Here is a 17,487-nt window from a genome sequence, read left to right as displayed (position 1 = left end):
CAGCCCAGAGAATAAGCTATCCCGTTCCTCAGGAGGCTCGGTGAAAGGTTGCCTGGCCGGCAGAAGGCCAAACTTCTCGCCTCCACCGTGTTGATCGCGGTTGCCATGGCAGCGGCTTATTGTTCTCCGCCTCGTCTTGGTGACGTCAGGGGACCAGTGTCCAATGGGAAAGCAGCCCGTCGTCACGCACCGCCTTTCCCGGCGGGCACCGCCTTCGCGGCCGCGAGGAGGCGTCGCCAGTGCGGCTGAGGTAGGCTCGGCTGGCGGCCGGGGCGAGTTACATCGTTTTCCAATCTGTCCGCGTCCGCCGCCGCCCAGGACAGAAACAGAATGTTCAGGATGCTGGGCAGCAGCTTTGAGGATGATCCTTTCTTCTCGTGAGTGTCGAGGGCCAGGGGCCCGCGGTCGCGCGGGAATTCAGGAGTCTTGAAGGGGGGGCCATGGGAAGGGAAAAGAGCGACTTGAAGCGGGCGAGAGGGAATTCAGGGTGACTACAGGGGCCGGTTTGCGGGAGAGAAGAACTTGGGGGCTTGCGAGGGAAAAGAGGGGAGGATTTGAGGACGATGTGGGGGCGTGAGGTGGAAAGAGGTCTGGGCGGCCTCCCTCAGACACACACGGGCAGTGCCGGTTGCTCTCAACTGGCCCAAATGCGGGTCCCCCCCCCCCCCCATGCTGCGAGGGCTTTGCAGGTGAGGGTAACTGCCATCTCAGTGGAAGTTCTAGTGAGAACTGTGCTCAAAGGACCCTTTCCACACCAGTTTAAATTCTGAATCGGGGCGGGAATATATTATAGGGTGGCAATTCCTTGAGAAAGGAAACATTTTTAAAACAGCATTTTTCATGCCCTGTGAGAGCATAACAAAGAAAGAGAGTTGCGCGCTCTCAAAGTGGTTAGAAGTTGCCAAGTGCACTGTTCTCGTTGCTCGCTTTGTTACAAAGCTAGCCTTGTTTGTGAAGGGACTCCTCTTTCTGTCAAAAGTAGAAATAGGGCGGTGAAGCAGATACGGGTGCATTTAATACCTCAGGTAAACAAGTGCCATTACCCTGTGAAAGGTTCCCAGTGAAATAATGTGATACCCTAGGAAGAAGGCATTCAGAAATTAGTTGCACTCTAATCTAGTTTTCTGTTTTGTTTTGTTTTTTTAATTCTTCCTTTGGCCATTATATAAAGATAATAACATACTCTAGTTGGATCCCTAAGACAGGAAGATACTTTTTTGCCCAAGGGTTTTGCCAGTTAGAATTTTGACTTGGTGTCTAGTTCATTTGATCCCTGTGCAACATGGAAACATTTTTAAAAAGGTTTTAAAATGTTCACAGTTTGCTTCATGGATTTTTTTATGTTTTTAAGGAAAAATGGTATATTGGCTTAAATGTGTCAGTACTAATTTAAAACAAAATAACATTAAAGTAATAATTGAAAAGATAAGCAGTAGAAAATGAAATGATTAATATAGAAAATTAAAATTAATTTTTTTCTAAAGGTTATTTATTATAATTAAGGACTATATGGACTCAGGAAAACTTATGCCACTTTTAACTTGTCAATATCATTTTAAGAAGTTTAAAATATTGTATTATTATGATTTTCTCTTTTAAAAGCCTCTGAGAGATATACCCATAGATTTCGTTGAGCTGTTTTAAGTGGTTCTTATGTAAATGTGATGTCAATACAATGGGTAATGATTAAGATTGTGATAGACAATTTTAGAGTTGTATTATATCCTTGATTATACCAAAAGGAGCAATGGCCTTAACTAAACCGTGAATGTGTAATTAGTATCGTCTTTAAAATGTCTAGCAGAAGTGTAATTTAAACTCTTGGGTGACTCTTTCTGAGCAAGGCAATGAACCCAAGAGTCAGGGTCAGAAATAGTAACAGACCACAAATAGTAGGCATACATCAAAGAACACTCTTCCCCTGTGCTCAGGACGAAAAGGACCATCAGTTTCACGTCAATCGGTCTTTCAGTCATCACTAGCTGTAGCCTTCTTCAAATGCAGGCAGCCATATTATAAAAATTTAAGGTAAAGTGATTGCAGTGAACTTCATAATCTGATTCATGCTTATAATTTTTTGACAATTATATTTAAACACACTTTTGGGGGTAAGGGACAAAGAGAATGTGAGTTTATATTTATTTCAGGTAATTTGTTATTTGACCCACTGCTTTTACCACAACCTTCAAACAAAGTGGGTATCCATTTCTTCAGTCAAACATCAGGAATTCATAAAGGTGACAAACTCCTTATTAAATCATCCACTGACCTTAGGAACACAGAAGGGAAGTAGAACACATAGCTCATACCCACCATCTTTTATATAAATATTGTCCCTGTTGATAACACTGTGTCTGATCATTGGGCTATTTTAGCATAGAAAGTAGTCAATAAATATTGTTTAATGATTATCTGGTATCCTTTATTCTCTGTCTTGTCAATCTGATGTTTTTGATTGCTGAAAATAATTATCATTTGCATTCAACAAATGCCATTACTGATATTGGCATTTTCTAATTAGAACATTACTATTTTAAAAATAATCCATTAGTTCACAATCAAGGATAGTCAATATAAGCAAACTCTACTGATTTACTGATTATTCAGAAGTGGACACACAAAAATATATACTTCTTGGATGTAAAATTAGAATTACTAAATAATGTGAGACTGATAATATACTGTGGTTAAACTGTTAAATACTTAAAAGATTTGAGTAAAAAAATTAAAATCTGTAGTTTTGAATTCAAATATATTCAATCTCAATATTTACCTTCTTATAACAGTGCATCTTAAATTTTTCATCATAAAATTAAAGGTAAATGTTAAAAGTGATATTTTAAAATTTGATGTTTTATTTACATACTTGGCATTTTTTAATGTTGGTATCTTACCATGTTTCAGCACTGAAATTATTTCAGTGAAAATTTGCCTTACGGTATATTCTGATACACTTTCTTAAATAATACTTGTAACTTGCTTAAAAACAACTTCCTGGCATGTAGTTTTCTCTCAAGAATACTATTTTTCCCTCACATTTGTATTAGCTTAAGAATAGGTATTAATACACGGTTAAGTAGATAAGTATAGACAGGAAGATCAATTTGATGTTAAAATGGTTTTGGTATCTATCCTATACCCTAACGAACATTGATTATTTAGTATAAAAGTTTATATATATTTAGTATGATAGAGAATTTTCTATTTGGAACAGAAACAAGAACTTTGAATCTTCTGAGCTACAGATGTATATTTCTGATCAAGCAAGTCTCCAAAGAATAATATTAAATATGTTACCACTTACCAGCTATTAGAGATTAAAGGCTCAGAAGCAGACTGACAAATCTGTCAGCCTTATTTTTAATCATAAATTATTGTTATCTTTTCTTTAAACCACCGAACTCTTCACATAAGCATCATATGTTTGATGACCAGTCTTTGGTTAAAGTACCCCCAGCATGCATTCATAGGATATTACTTCTTCCATCTCTTTACTCTCAGCAGGAGCAAAAACTTAAATATTTATAATTTGTTTTTAAAAATTGTTAGAAATATTTGTTTACTTGGTATTTTGGAGGTAGTTGGATTTATTAAAGGATACTTCTTTGACCTATGCACAGACTGAGTTGAAAGTGAATGTATTCCAGGTACAAGACATGCATTGACTATTTTCTTGATTGAGAACATTCTCATAGCAGGAAATAAAATAAAATCACCTTATTATATAAGCTTTTGTAAACAATGTTCAAGGTTACTTACATTTTTGTTTCAGACATGCAGTCTGAGGTAATCTTCACCAAAATGTCATAGTTTGGTTCTAATTAGTATTCTGCCCCATAGACCTCTCACTATTTTCAAGGTCCCACTTTATGTTTTATGTTAGGACCCTGAATAGCAACTGATTTTTAGCACCTACTGTGATTGTTCTCAGAAATATTTAAATATAGAAATTTCTTATAAGTGAATTTTAGAGATTTCAACATTATATTTGATAGAATGAGGCACGATAAACCGTGAGCTGAATTTCTAAGATACATTATTCATTTGGAACATTCTTTGGTTCATTAGATAAAAACCGTTGAATTAGGAACTGAGGAGCACGACATGACTATGGCATAGTTTGTGGGTCAAGGAATGCCATTTGGTAGCATTTACCACATAATAATGCCTAGTTCTATCAATGAATCTTATATAATAAATACTCATGAAAAAGGAGGGAGGTATTTATAGAATGGCAAGGGGGATAGTCATTCCTACAACTCTCTTGATATCAAAGTTTTCTGCCACATCAACATTTTAAATTATGTTTCTAGACAGTGGAAAAATAGAATTGCCTTGTGGAAATGTAATTTATTTTTCAAATATTTCTTAAGTTTCTACTATAGGCCCAACCCTGTGGGCTCTCTTTTAAATTAGTAGAAGTCACGGCCCCTGCCCTTAAGATCCATTTTTAATGTTACATGCATTATTTCTAGTATCAAAACTTGGATCATCTGATCTGTTTTCATATGAACAAGAGAGCCATAACAATCTGTTTTTGCAGCTATTAAGTATAATGGAAAAGGAATCTATAGTCTTATACAGACCAAAGACAATTGTAACTTGGGCAAAGTATGTAAGTACAGAGAGGACACACTTAAAAATAGGAACTTGGCCAGACATGGTGGCTCACGCCTCTAATCCTAGCACTTTGGGAGGCTGAAGCGGGAGGATTGCTTGAGGCCAGGAATTCAAGACCACACTGAGCAAGAGGGAGGCCCCTTCACTACAAAAAAATAGAAAAATTAGCTGGGTGTAGTGGCACGTGCCTATAGTCCCAGCTACTCGGAAGGCTGAGGCAGGAAGATCATTTGAACTCAGGAGTTTGATGTCACTGCACTCTGGCTTGGATGACAGAGTGAGACCCTGTCTCAAAAACAAACAAAACAAAACAAAAACCCAGGAACTTATTCTGAAGGGAAACGTTACCAGCCCTTTAGAAAAACAAACCAAAAAACAAACAAACAAAAAAACCCTTTTGTGTTGAAATCATTCCCAAGAGACCCAGAATCAGTCTAAGAGTTAAGACATAAACACTTTTGTGGGGGAAGTGGGCAACAATTTATTTTTCCTATCTTGTGATATACTCTGAAGGTAAATAATGTGGAGTAGAGAAAGTACATTTGGAACCCCATTTCATTCAGTTTGGTGGTTGTTTGAGTCAACAGTGCTGAAAGATGTATTGTCATTGTAATAGTATAAGTAAATTTTTCCTGATTTAAATGAAAATGCATCCTCTTGGAAAATGTGAAAACTATAGAAAATTTGGTAAAGGACATAATGCAACCCATTATTCTGGTGTATTTTGTTTCTGTTATCCACATATGAATTTTTTTCCAAAATTGGGACTAAACTTTATGGTTTAATATTGTTTTTCCTCAAAATATACCTAAATATTCTGTGTTTTTTCTCATAATATATCATGAGCATTTTCCTAGTCTTTAAGTTATTTTTAAAGTGTGACTTTAGAGTCCACAAAATATTGCATCCTGTGGATGTACAAAAAAACATTTTTCACATAAATCTTTAACCACATTTCAGATTATTACTTTTGACTGTTTTGTGTATATGAAATGGCTAGTTTGTGGGGTATGAACTTTTTAAAGCTGTGATTCTTCAAGTTTGTTTTCCTAGAAGAATGAAACATTTTCAAAAGAGAACAATATGAAAGCTTAAAAAATATAAAAACTATTAAGTTTTTATTTGAGAAAACAAGCCATAGCTTATATTCATTTTAAAAGTATTGAAACAACTCTTGGTTACCACACAGGTTTTTTGAGGGCTTTGATAAGAGTGAATTCAAATTAAACAAGAGAAATCTTAAAGTCTTATCTCTAAGCAGCTGCTGTTCTGGCTAGGCATGAATTAAACTCACTAGAAGGTCCAGCCAGATTTCTTTCTTTTTTTTTTTTTTTTTTTTTTGAGACAGAGTCTCACTCTGTTGCCCAGGCTAGAGTGAGTGCCGTGGCGTTAGCCTAGCTCACAGCAACCTCAAACTCCTGAGCTCAAGCGATCCTCCTGTCTCAGCCTCCCTAGTAGCTGGGACTACAGGCATGCACCACCATGCCCGGCTAATTTTTTTTTTCTATATATATTTTTAGCTGTCCATATAATTTCTTTCTATTTTTAGTAGAGATGGGGTCTTGCTCTTGCTCAGGCTGGTCTCGAACTTCTGAGCTCAAACGATCCGCCCACCTCGGCCTCCCAGAGTGCTAGGATTACAGGCGTGAGCCACCGCGCCCGGCCCAGCCAGATTTCTTACTGAATGGTTCAGACAGGTGCAAATGCTAGAATATAGGTTCACTTTTGTCTTAATGCTTTTTCCAAAAGGTAGTCTTTTGTTCATATCACTCAAAAAATAAAAAAGTTGTTTTTTAGTATTTGCTGTACATATGGATAACCTACCTCTACTTAACTAAAGAAAATTCTAGGCAACATTTTAAATGGCCCACATTTAGTTGATTAATTTTTAGCCTGATTATAATGCAATGAGAAATATAAATCCCACTAAATTTTGTTTCTGTAGGAAAGTAATAGCAGTTTAACACTCACATATTCACAGAACAAAAGCTAGTATTCCCTGAAGTATTTTCTTCATTGCAGTCAAATCTCATCCACATGTCTAAAGGAAAAGTTGACTGGTTTTGTTGGTAACTGTATGTTAATAAGAACAAACATTTTAATTTCCACACTTGTAACTATGCTCTAAGCTCTAAATGTACAATGATATGGAGCTCTAAGCAAAAGGACTGCTTTTGAAACATCAAATGGCATGAAATCTTTTAACCCCATGCAGTTCTATTTATTTTTATTATGAAATATTTCATAAATGCTACAAAGATATAACAATACTCCAGAATAATATGGTTTTTGAGATGAGAATTAGAAAGAAATTGTTACTTAGACAACTCATTTATGTGTCTTAAAACTACTTGAAATTCTTTTTCCTCAAATAAAGAGTGGGGAGATACATACATTAAATATTGATTCCTTAATTTTAAAGTAGCTTTTAGTCTTCAGATCTTGATTTGGGAAAGCATAAAACAACTCCCTTTCTGCCCTCTTGAGCTACTGAGTGTGTGCTATCAATCCATTTAATTTGTAAATTGCCATATAGTGCTAGTTGCCTATATTAATAGTGCAACTATAGAATAGTGATTCTCAAATGTTTAACAGGTAGAAAATCTAGAAACAGTAGTCTGTTAAATTCTCTATGCCCCTCACTCCTATTAATAAGACAAACATGGGGATTTGCTTTTGGAAGTTCCAAGACGGTGGATGATAAAAACTGCCAGCCAGAGTGTCTCTGCAAGAAAGACAGATTTTAGAAGAAAGTGAAAAAAAATAAACAGGCAGACAAACATAGATTGAATGAGGGTTGGAAGGAAGGGTACCTGAAAATGCAGGAGACCCCATGGGAAGAAGTTGTGGAGCTCCACAGGAAGATGAACTGGAAGGAGAAAGGCCCCCAAAAGGCTTGAAGACCAGTGACCAGGGTAGGTGGAGCAGTTCAAGTTCCCCTCCCTTACATCTTGGACTGCTGGTGGGCTCCTGAGTGGTTGGAGAGACCTGCCAATACCATCCCAGAGATGGCTGCCAGCAGTGAGTGATGAGGCTCTTGCAGACAGGGCATCAGGCTTCCAGCTGCCTCAGGGCACCTTCCAGCCCGCAGACCTCAGCTGATTGGCAGGCACCATATTGCTTCATTCTCCCCTTCCCCTTCCCTCCCTGCAGCCACTGAGAGAGGCAATTTAGCCACCACCCGGAGGTATGTGAAGGGAAGGGGACCTTTCCTTTTGGGGCCCTCAGCGGACTGGGGGTTAACTCAGACTGTGAGCTCCCTACCTGGCAGCCCTCCCAGGTGCTGCTTCCTTGGTGACTTCAGGAGAGCAGGGCAAATCCTAAGGCGGAGACACATTGATCCAGCTTGGGTAACCCATGGGTGACTTGAGACCAGCACTCTTCTCCCTGGCAGGTTCAAGGATTGATCTCTGGGGCCCAGGGGACAGGCCTGCTGACCAGATTCCATACACCCTGGTCTCCCCTGGTCTCCAGTGCATTGCCCCAGGGCACAGAAAGGATATTTTTCAATGAGCCTACTGAGATATGTGTGCCTTGGGAGGCAGATCAGCATGCTTGAAGGGCAACCCTCCTCCTACTCCCATGGGAAGGCCCAGCTCAGGCTGGGACCCTGGGCAGGGAACCTCCCAGCCCCCATCACAGACAAGGAGAGATCCACTGGCTTGAGGTCCTGCCTGCTGGCAGAGGCCCGGGAGAAACTCTAGAATAGAGAAGGGTGGAAAAGAGTGAGGCCTGATTGAGATTGCAGGTCTCAGCCCCATCCCCACATGCAGACTTTTCAGCTAAGTGAGGCCATTTCAGCCCCTCCCTGACAGCTTTGCCCAGAAGCAAAGAACAGGCCTTTGACCCCTGCTAATAGCATTTGTGATGCTTGAGGGCAGGCTCTCCCCACCCAGCTCCACCGAGACTCACTTCCCCACCTTCCTCCACTGAGGTGGAGAATAAGACACACCTGGAAGTTCCCAGGGCCCCACCCACTACCTGAGGCAATAGAATGCCTCTCCAGAGGAACAAGAACTAGTTACAGGACCCAAAAGCAACACTGCAGCCTGCTCCTTTCAGCAAGCACCACCTACTGACAGGGAGGTCATTCTGCACACCCTTTAAGTGCATCTCCTGACTCATCATACAGGGTGTGGTCGAAACTCACCTACTGGCTCAGAGACTAAATGGGGTGTGTCATTATTCTAATGAAAATCTAAAGATAAGAAGCCAATCCAGATGGGAAGGAATCAGAGAAAGAATTCTGAAAGTATGAAGAATCAAATGGAAAGTACACCCCCAAAGGGGAGCACCAGCTCTCTAGCAATGGACATCAACCAAATTCAGAACACTAAAATGACAGAAGAATTTCCAACATGGATTGTAAAACAACTCAATAATATGCAAGAGAAAATGAATAACTAACACAAAGAAACCACAAAAAAAAATTCCAGGACTTCGAAGAAAAGTTCACTAAAGAAATTGAAATATCAAAGAAAAATCAAACCGAATTTCTGGAAATGAAGAATTTATTCAAGGAATTATAAAACATATTGGAAAGCCTCAAGAACAGGGTAGATCAAACAGAAGAAAGAATCTCAGGGATTGAAGATAACACTTTTCAATTAAATAAGTCAGTCACAGAGATAGAGCAGAGAAATAAGAGAAAAGAGCAAAGCCTACAAGAAATGTGGGATTATGTGAAGAGGCATAACAGGAGAATCATAGGCATCCCTGAGGGTGAGGAAGAAAATACACAAGGGTTGAATAAACTATTTGAGGATATAATAGAGGAAAATTTCCCAGGCCTTGCTGAAAATCTAGATATCTAGGTACAAGAAGCTCAAAGGACTCCTGGGAGAGTCATGCAAACAGGAAGACACCATGACACACTGTCATCAGACTGACCAAAATAGTCACCAAAGAGGCCCTCCTACAGCTGTAAGGCAAAAGAAGCAGGTAACCTACAAAGGAAAACCCATCAGAATAATAGCAGACTTCTCAACTGAGACCTTACAAGCAAGAAGAGACTGGGGCTGCATTCTCACTCTTCTCAGACAGAAAATGCCCAGCCTAGAATCTTATACCCTGCAAAACTAAGTTTTGTATACGAAGGAGAAATAAAGACCTTCTCAGACAAACAAAGACTGAGGGAATTCATCAAGACAAGACCTGCCCTCCCGGAAGTACTCAAAACAGTGTTACACACGGATCAGCACAATAAACACTCACGAATGTAAAATCATCCAAAAGCTAAAGGTCAAAGGCCAGATACCACAATGGCTCAATAGAGAAAACAAAGCAACAAAGTTCAATTCAACAGGATGAACAGAAATTTGCCCCGCTTATCAATTCTCTCAATAAATGTGAATGGCTTGAAATGCCCACTAAAGAGACATAGGCTGGCCGAATGGATAAATATACACAAGCCAAGTATCTGCTGTCTTCAGGAAACACATCTAACCCACAAGGATGCATTCAGACTCAAGGTGAAGGGATGGAAAACAATATTTAAAGCAAATGGAAGTCAAAAGAAAGTTGGCATGGTGGTTCTGATTTCAGATAACTTAGTCTTCAAATCAACAAAAGCAATGAAAGAGGGTCACTGCATAATATGAAGGGTACAATTCAACAAGAAGACATAACACTTCTAAATATTTATGCACCTAACTCAGGTGCACCCAGATTCATAAAGCAAATCCTACTTGATCTAAACAAAATGATAAACAGCAACACCATAATAGCCGTAGACTTCAGCACCCCTCTGCTAGAACAGGACAGATCCTCCAAACAGAAAATAAACAAAGTAACAATAGACTTAAATAGAACCCTAGAACAAATGGGCCTGACTGACATTTACAGAACATTCTACCCAGAAACCACTGAATATACATTTTTCTCATCAGCTCATGGAACATTCTCTAAGATTGACCATATCCTAGGCCACAGAGCATTTCTCAAAAAATTAAAAATATAGAAATTATATCATGCATTTTCTCAGGCCACAGTGGAATAAAATTAGAAATCAACTCATAGAAACTCTCATCTCTACACAAAGTCATGGAAACTAAACAACCTTCTGCTGAATGATTATTCCATTAAGGAGGAAATCAAGATGGAAGTCAAAAGATTCTTTGAACTAAATGACAAAGGAGACACAAGTTTTCAAAATCTGTGGGACACAGCTAAAGCAGTCCTGAGAGGAATATTTGTATCCATACATGTCTACATCCAAGAGATCACAAATAAACAATCTAATGTATCATCTCAAAGAACTGGTAAAGGATGAGCGAACTGACCCCAAGCCCAGCAGAAGAAAAGAAATAACAAAGATCAGAGCAGAGCTAAATAAAATTGATAATAAAAAAAACTATATGGAAGATTAATAAAATAAAAAGTTTGTTCTTTGAAAAAATAAAATTGACACGCCTCAGGCTAGATTAACGAGAAACAGAAAAGAAAGAACTCTAATAAGCTCCATCAGGAATGAAAAAGGAGATATTACAACTGATGCCACGGAAATACAAAATATCATCTATGAATATTTTAAAAACCTATATGCACATAAACTGAAAAATATGGAGGAAATCGACAAATTCTTAGAAACATACAGCCTCCCTAGGCTCAGTCAAGAAGAAATAGAATTACTAAACAGACCAATATCAAGTACCGAAATTGAAACAGCAATAAAAAACTTTCCTAAAAAGAAAAGTCCCAGACCAGATGGTTTCACACCTGAATTTTACCACAGATACAAACAAGAACTGGTGCCTATCCTGCAGAAATTATTCCACAACATTGAGAAAGATGGAATCCTCCTCAACACATTTTATGAAGCCAACATCACCCTGATACCAAAACCAGGAAAGGATGCAACAAAAATAGAAAACTACAGAACAATATCCCTAATGAATATAAATGCAAAAATTCTCAACAAAATCCTAGCAAAACGAATTCAGGTGCTTATCAAAAAAAATAATCCATCATGACCAAGTGGGCTTCATCCCAGAGATGTAGGGATGGTTCAACATATACAAATCTATAAGTATAATTCACCACATAAATAGAAGCAAACACAAAGACCATATGATCCTCTCAATACATGCAGAGGAAGCATTTGACAAAATTCAACACCGTTTTATGATAAGAATGCTTAAGAAGATAGGCATAGATGGGACGTATGTAAAAATGATACAAGCCATATATTACAAACCCACAGCAAGGATCATACTGAATGAGGAAAAATTGAAAGCATTCCCACTTAGAACTGGAACCAGACAAGGTTGCCCTTTATCACCGCTTCTATACAACATAGTGCTGGCAGTCCTAGCCAGAGCAGTCAGACAAGAAAAGGAAATCAAGGGCATCCAAATGGGGAAAGAAGAGGTCAAGCTATCACTCGTTGTTGACGGTATGATCTTATATCTAGAAAACCTCAAAGATTCTGCCATGAGACTACTGAAATTGATAAACAAATTCAGCAAAGTCTCAGGTAACAAAATCAATGTATAAAATCAGAAGCATTCCTATACGCCAACAACAGTCAAACTGAGAACTAAATGAAAGACTCAATACCCTTCACGATAGCAACAAAGCAAGTAAAATACCTAGGAATACATTTAACTAAGGAGGTAAAAGACCTCTACAGGGAGAACGATGAAACACTGTGAAAGGCAATAGCAGAGGATGTAAACAGGTGGAAAACCATACCATGCTCATGGGTTGGCAGAATCAACATTGTTAAAATGTCTCTGCTACCCAAAGTGATCTATAGAGTCAATGCAACTTTTATTAAAATAACAACATCATTTTTCACAGATACAGAAAAAAATAATTCTGTGCTTTATATGGAACCAAAGAAGACCCTGTATAGCAAAAACAATCTTAAGCAAAATGAACAAATTGGGAGGCATTGATTTACCAGATTTCAAGCTATGCTACAAGGCTATAGTAACTAAAACAGCATGGTGGTACTGACACAAGAACAGAGAAGTAAACCAATGGAACAGAACTGAGAACCCAGATATAAAACCATCCTCATATAGCCATCTGATCTTTGACAAAGCAGACAGAAACATACACTGGGAAAAAGAAACCTTATTCAATAAATGGTGCTGGGAAAACTTGATAGCCACATGTAGAAGACTGAAATAGGATCTGCACCTCTCACAAAAATCAACTCAGTGGATAACAGAGTTAAACCTACAGTGTGAAACTATAAGAATTCTAGAAAAAAATGTTGGAAAAACTCTTATAGACATTGGCTTAGGCAAAGAATTTATGAGGAAGACCTCAAAGGCAATCACAGCAACAGCAAAAATAAATAAATGGGACCTGATCAAATTAAAAAGCTTCTACACAGCCAAGGAAACTATCACGAGAGCAAACAGACAACCTACAGAATGGGAGAAAATATTCTCATGTGAGAAAATACACATCCCATAAAGGGCTGATAACTAGAATCTATATAGAACTCAGGAAAATCAGGAATAAAAAATCAAACAACCCTATCAAAAAGTGGGCAAAGGACACGGACAGAAACTTTTCAAAAGAAGATAGACTAATGGCTAACAAATATATGAAAAAATGCTCAACATCTCTAATGATCAGTGAAATGCAAATCGAAACCAAAATGAGATATCACTTATCCCCAGTGAGAATGGCCTTTATTAAAAAGTCCGGAAACAATAAATGTTGGTGTGGATGCGGAGAGATAGGAACACTCGTATACACTGCTGGTGGGACTGCAAACTAGTACAACCTCTGTGGAAAGCAATATGGAGATACCTGAAAGAGATACAAGTAGAACTACCATTTGATCCAGCAATCCCATTACTGGACATCTACCTAAAAGAATAAAAGACATTCTATAAAAAAGACATCTGCACTAGAATCTTTATAGCAGCACAATTCACAATTACAAAGATGTGGAAACAATCCAAGTGCCCATCAATCCATGAGTGGATCAATAAAATGTGGTATGTGTATACCATGGAGTTCTATTCAGCCACAAAAAACAATGATGATATAACACCTCTTGTATTATCCTGGATAGAGCTGGAGCCCATTCTGCTAAGTGAAGTATCACAAGAATGGGAAAACAAGCACCACATGCACTCACCATCAAATTGGTATTAACTGATCAATACTTAAGTGCACATATAGTAGTAACATTCATCAGGTGTTGGGGAGGTAGGAGGGGGGATGGGTTTGTTCACGTCTAATGGGTGCAGTGTGCACCATCTGGGGGATGGACATGCTTGAAGCTCTGACTTGGGTGGGACGAAGGCAATATATATAACCTACACATTTGTATGTCTATAATATGCTGAAATAAAAGAAAAGTTTGACAAGGAAGGAATAGATAGAAATAAGGTAATAGGAAATACCCAAAGAACAATTTCTAGAACTAATGAAAGGCTGAAATCCTTGGAACCCAGATTAAAATGGCAATTTTTAAAATCTACACTTAGACCCATGATAATGTAATTTTAGTACATTAAAAATAAGAAAAGAATGATAAAGCTTCCAACGAGTTTAGATTTCTTAGAAAGAATGAGAACCAAATTGTCATCAGAACTCTCTTCAGCAACACTAGATGCAGGAAGGTGGTGGAGCAATATCCTCAAAATACTGAGGGTAAATAATGTAGATTTATATGCCCAAGTAAGCCATTTGAGTTTGAGTGTGAAATACAGAAATTTAAGCATAAGATACTAAAGAGTTTACTGTGCTCAAATTACTAAATGTTAGAATCCTGGAAGGAAACGATAAGATGTAAGAGCCAAACCAACCTCAACTTTTCTTGATAGTGAGAGATTGAACTAGAGCACTATCTGCCCTGTTCTTTCAGTAGAATAATTGTTCACCCTTTCCCTCCCTTGGAGTTAGCATGGGACAGATAAAAACCCAACTATACCTGAAGTTTTGAACTTGAATAACTCACAGAATGATTACTATGTCTTTCATAGAAATAGAGACATAAAGAGGAAAAGCAGGTTAATTTTAAAAGACAGTGTTGGAAATAATGAGGTTTAAAGAGTTATTAAAGGATAAATAGACAAATTATTTGATTTTAGCTTTATCATTATTTATAATTTATACTCCCAGTACTTTAGAAAGTATGCCAACTTCCTGGCCAATAGGAAGTTGAAAATTGGCTTTAGACCTCCAAAAGTTGGGGCTCTGTCCCCACTGCTTGGCACCATGCCTTTTACATAGGTATTGACTGAATATTTCTTAAATAAATGAGACTGTTTGCATCAAAATAAGTGGAAATTGAACAAGGGGGCCCTGCTAAATGGTTAGATTAGTATTTATTCATTTTAGGCCCTTGGAATATCTGCATCAGGATTACTTGAAGTGCTTGCTAGAATACAGATTACTGGGGCCATGCTCCAAATATACTCAGTCAAAATTCTGGGTGTATGTCTCAAGAATCTGTCATTTTAGTAAGTGCCTCTGATGATTTTTGAGCATTTTCAAGTTAAATAGTCCTTGGAGGACAGGGAAAAGAATACTGGAAAAAGGATAAAGCCTGGAGAAAGTATGTCTGGGGGACAGTGCTTTTCAATATTTAATGTCATTCACATTTAGAAGATAATTTGCACGTGAACCCTGAAGTACAAGACAGAGAGACTGATGGACTTGGAGTTAACCAGCTCCAGGATCTTTGGCATCCCCAAGGCTGAGAGTATTAACTTTTTGAGACACCAGCAACATATCTGTGATACCGAAAAGCTCTGTAAAGGGTGTGAAGGAAAAGGAACTATCAAACAAGAATTAAGGAGAAGTGTATTAATCAAGTTCATAACAGTGCATTGCTTCAAAGTTAAAGATGTTTCATGCCGCTGAAATTTAAGGAGGAAGAGAAATGACCTTTGGGTTTCAGTATTTGGAAGGTCAGTGGAATCCTTGCAGTTTTAATGCACAGGTGAAGGGAAAGAAAAAGGCATCTTCACCTCTCTCTGACTCTTACATCCTTCTTCCAGATTGAATGGTTCTTGGATTAAATTGAGTTGTCCTGCAAAATCCAGGCTGGTCTCCTTATTTTAAGGATAGCTGAATAACAACCTTAATTTCATTTGTAACCTTAATTCCCCCTTGCCATGTAACATAACATAGTCACAGGTTCTGACGATTAGGATGTGGAGGTTTTCAGGGGCACCATTATTCTGTCTACCAAACGTATGTGCATAAAAAATAACATTATTTAAATCAATTTTGAGAAAAACCATCCAGCTGTTCTTTCCCAGTCTGCATAAAGTAGTTCCAGAAGATTGAAATGCTGTAAAATACAGTTTGTAATTATTAACCTGGCACTAGCATACTGAATATGTCTATGAATGATGATTAAGAGAATAATAAAGAACATAAGCTTGAATTATGACAAGCCACAAAGAGATCCTGAAAGCATCAGCTCCTAATGAAGTATCCACCTCAATGGCAGCATTTTCTCTATACTAATGGCCTGAATTGCAACTACTAATATTATTTCTTGTTATAATTCAAGGGGATTTACAAGGTCCTGAGACTACTAAAAGATTACAAAGTTAAAAATTAAATAAGCAGCATTTATGAAATCTATGCCAACTAAAACTGTTTTAATCTAGCAAAAAAGGCTTCTAATACAATTTCTCTCCCTTTTCCTCAAAACTCTTTCCCTATATTCTTCAAGCTATTATCTTCCTTCCTTTAGCCCTTAAAACTTTTCAAATAGTCATGTATACGTGCCCTTTACTTCCTGTAGCTCATTCACTTATTTTTCCACAAAGTAAAAAAAGAGTAAATTGTGTTGATTATTCTAATGTACCTTCTGAATTTCCTATCTAAAAGTTAAAAGCCTTCCATTTTTATTTTGTATCACCTAACATCTGATATTTATTTGTGGCATGCTGCAAAATGTTCTGATATTATTAAACTTAATTTCAGTTAGGAATATTATAAACTTGATTATATATGGTCTCTAGTAAGCTAATGAATTTACTAATTTATATGTGTTGTAGACAGCTACTAGGGTGGCCTCCAATGATAACTACTCCCTGATATTGATATCCTTACATTATCTCTTCCCCTGAACATGGACAGGACATACTAACGTGTTTCTAATAAATACTAAATGCAACAGAAGTGGTAGGATTTCACTTCTAAAATTATACCTTTTAAATTTTGTTTTTAATTTTTATAGATTTTAGGGGTACACGTGCAGTTTTGTTAAATGAATGTATTGCACAGTGGTGAAGTCTGAGCTTTTAGGTAGCCATCACCTAAATAGTGTACATTATACCCATTAAATAATTTGCCATCCCTCACCCCCCTTCCACTCTTCTACTCTTCTGAGTCTTTAATTTCTATTCCACTTTCTTATATCCATGAGTACACATTTTTTAGTTCCTGCTTAACAGGAGAGAACATAAGGTATTTGACTTTCTGTTTCTGAGTTATGTCACTTAAAGATAATGGCCTCTAATTCCATCCTTTTTGCTTCAAAATACACTATGTCATTCTTTTTTATGGCTGAGTAGTATTCCATGGGGGGGAGGTGTGTGTATACATAGTATGTGTATATATATTTTTATATACATATATACACACACACAAAAAAATATTTCCTTTATCCAGTCATCCATAGATGGACACTTAGGTCAATTCCATTTCTTTGCTATTGTGAATAGTGTTGCAATAAATATATGAGTGCAGGTATCTCTTTGATATAATGATTTCTTTTCCTTTGGGTAGAAATTATATTTTAGAAAGACCTTGGCTTCTGTCTTTGGTGTTCTGTCATGCATGATGGCTCACTCTGGGCAAAACAGCTACCATGATGTGAGGCAACCCTGTGGAGAGGTCCACATGAGTGAGGCTAGAAGCAGATTTTTGAGACCA

The 17,487-nt window shown here is 37.7% G+C and overlaps 1 protein-coding gene across 2 annotated transcripts in view; it reads left to right on the top strand.

Moving 5' to 3' along the window:
- Window positions 1-261: 261 nt before the first annotated feature.
- Window positions 262-17,487, top strand: part of MLF1 (myeloid leukemia factor 1) — a 38,394-nt gene continuing 21,168 nt past the window's right edge. For both annotated transcript variants that reach the window (XM_069473037.1, XM_069473036.1), the window contains exon 1: window positions 262-377. In XM_069473037.1, coding sequence (XP_069329138.1) covers window positions 331-377 — 47 coding nt within the window. In that variant the 5' untranslated portion in view covers window positions 262-330. The remainder of the gene's footprint in view (window positions 378-17,487) is intronic.

This window comes from Eulemur rufifrons, chromosome 7 (genome assembly GCF_041146395.1).
Source record: "Eulemur rufifrons isolate Redbay chromosome 7, OSU_ERuf_1, whole genome shotgun sequence".
In the NCBI taxonomy this organism is placed as follows: domain Eukaryota; kingdom Metazoa; phylum Chordata; class Mammalia; order Primates; family Lemuridae; genus Eulemur; species Eulemur rufifrons.
This window is presented reverse-complemented; position numbering and strand designations above follow the sequence as displayed.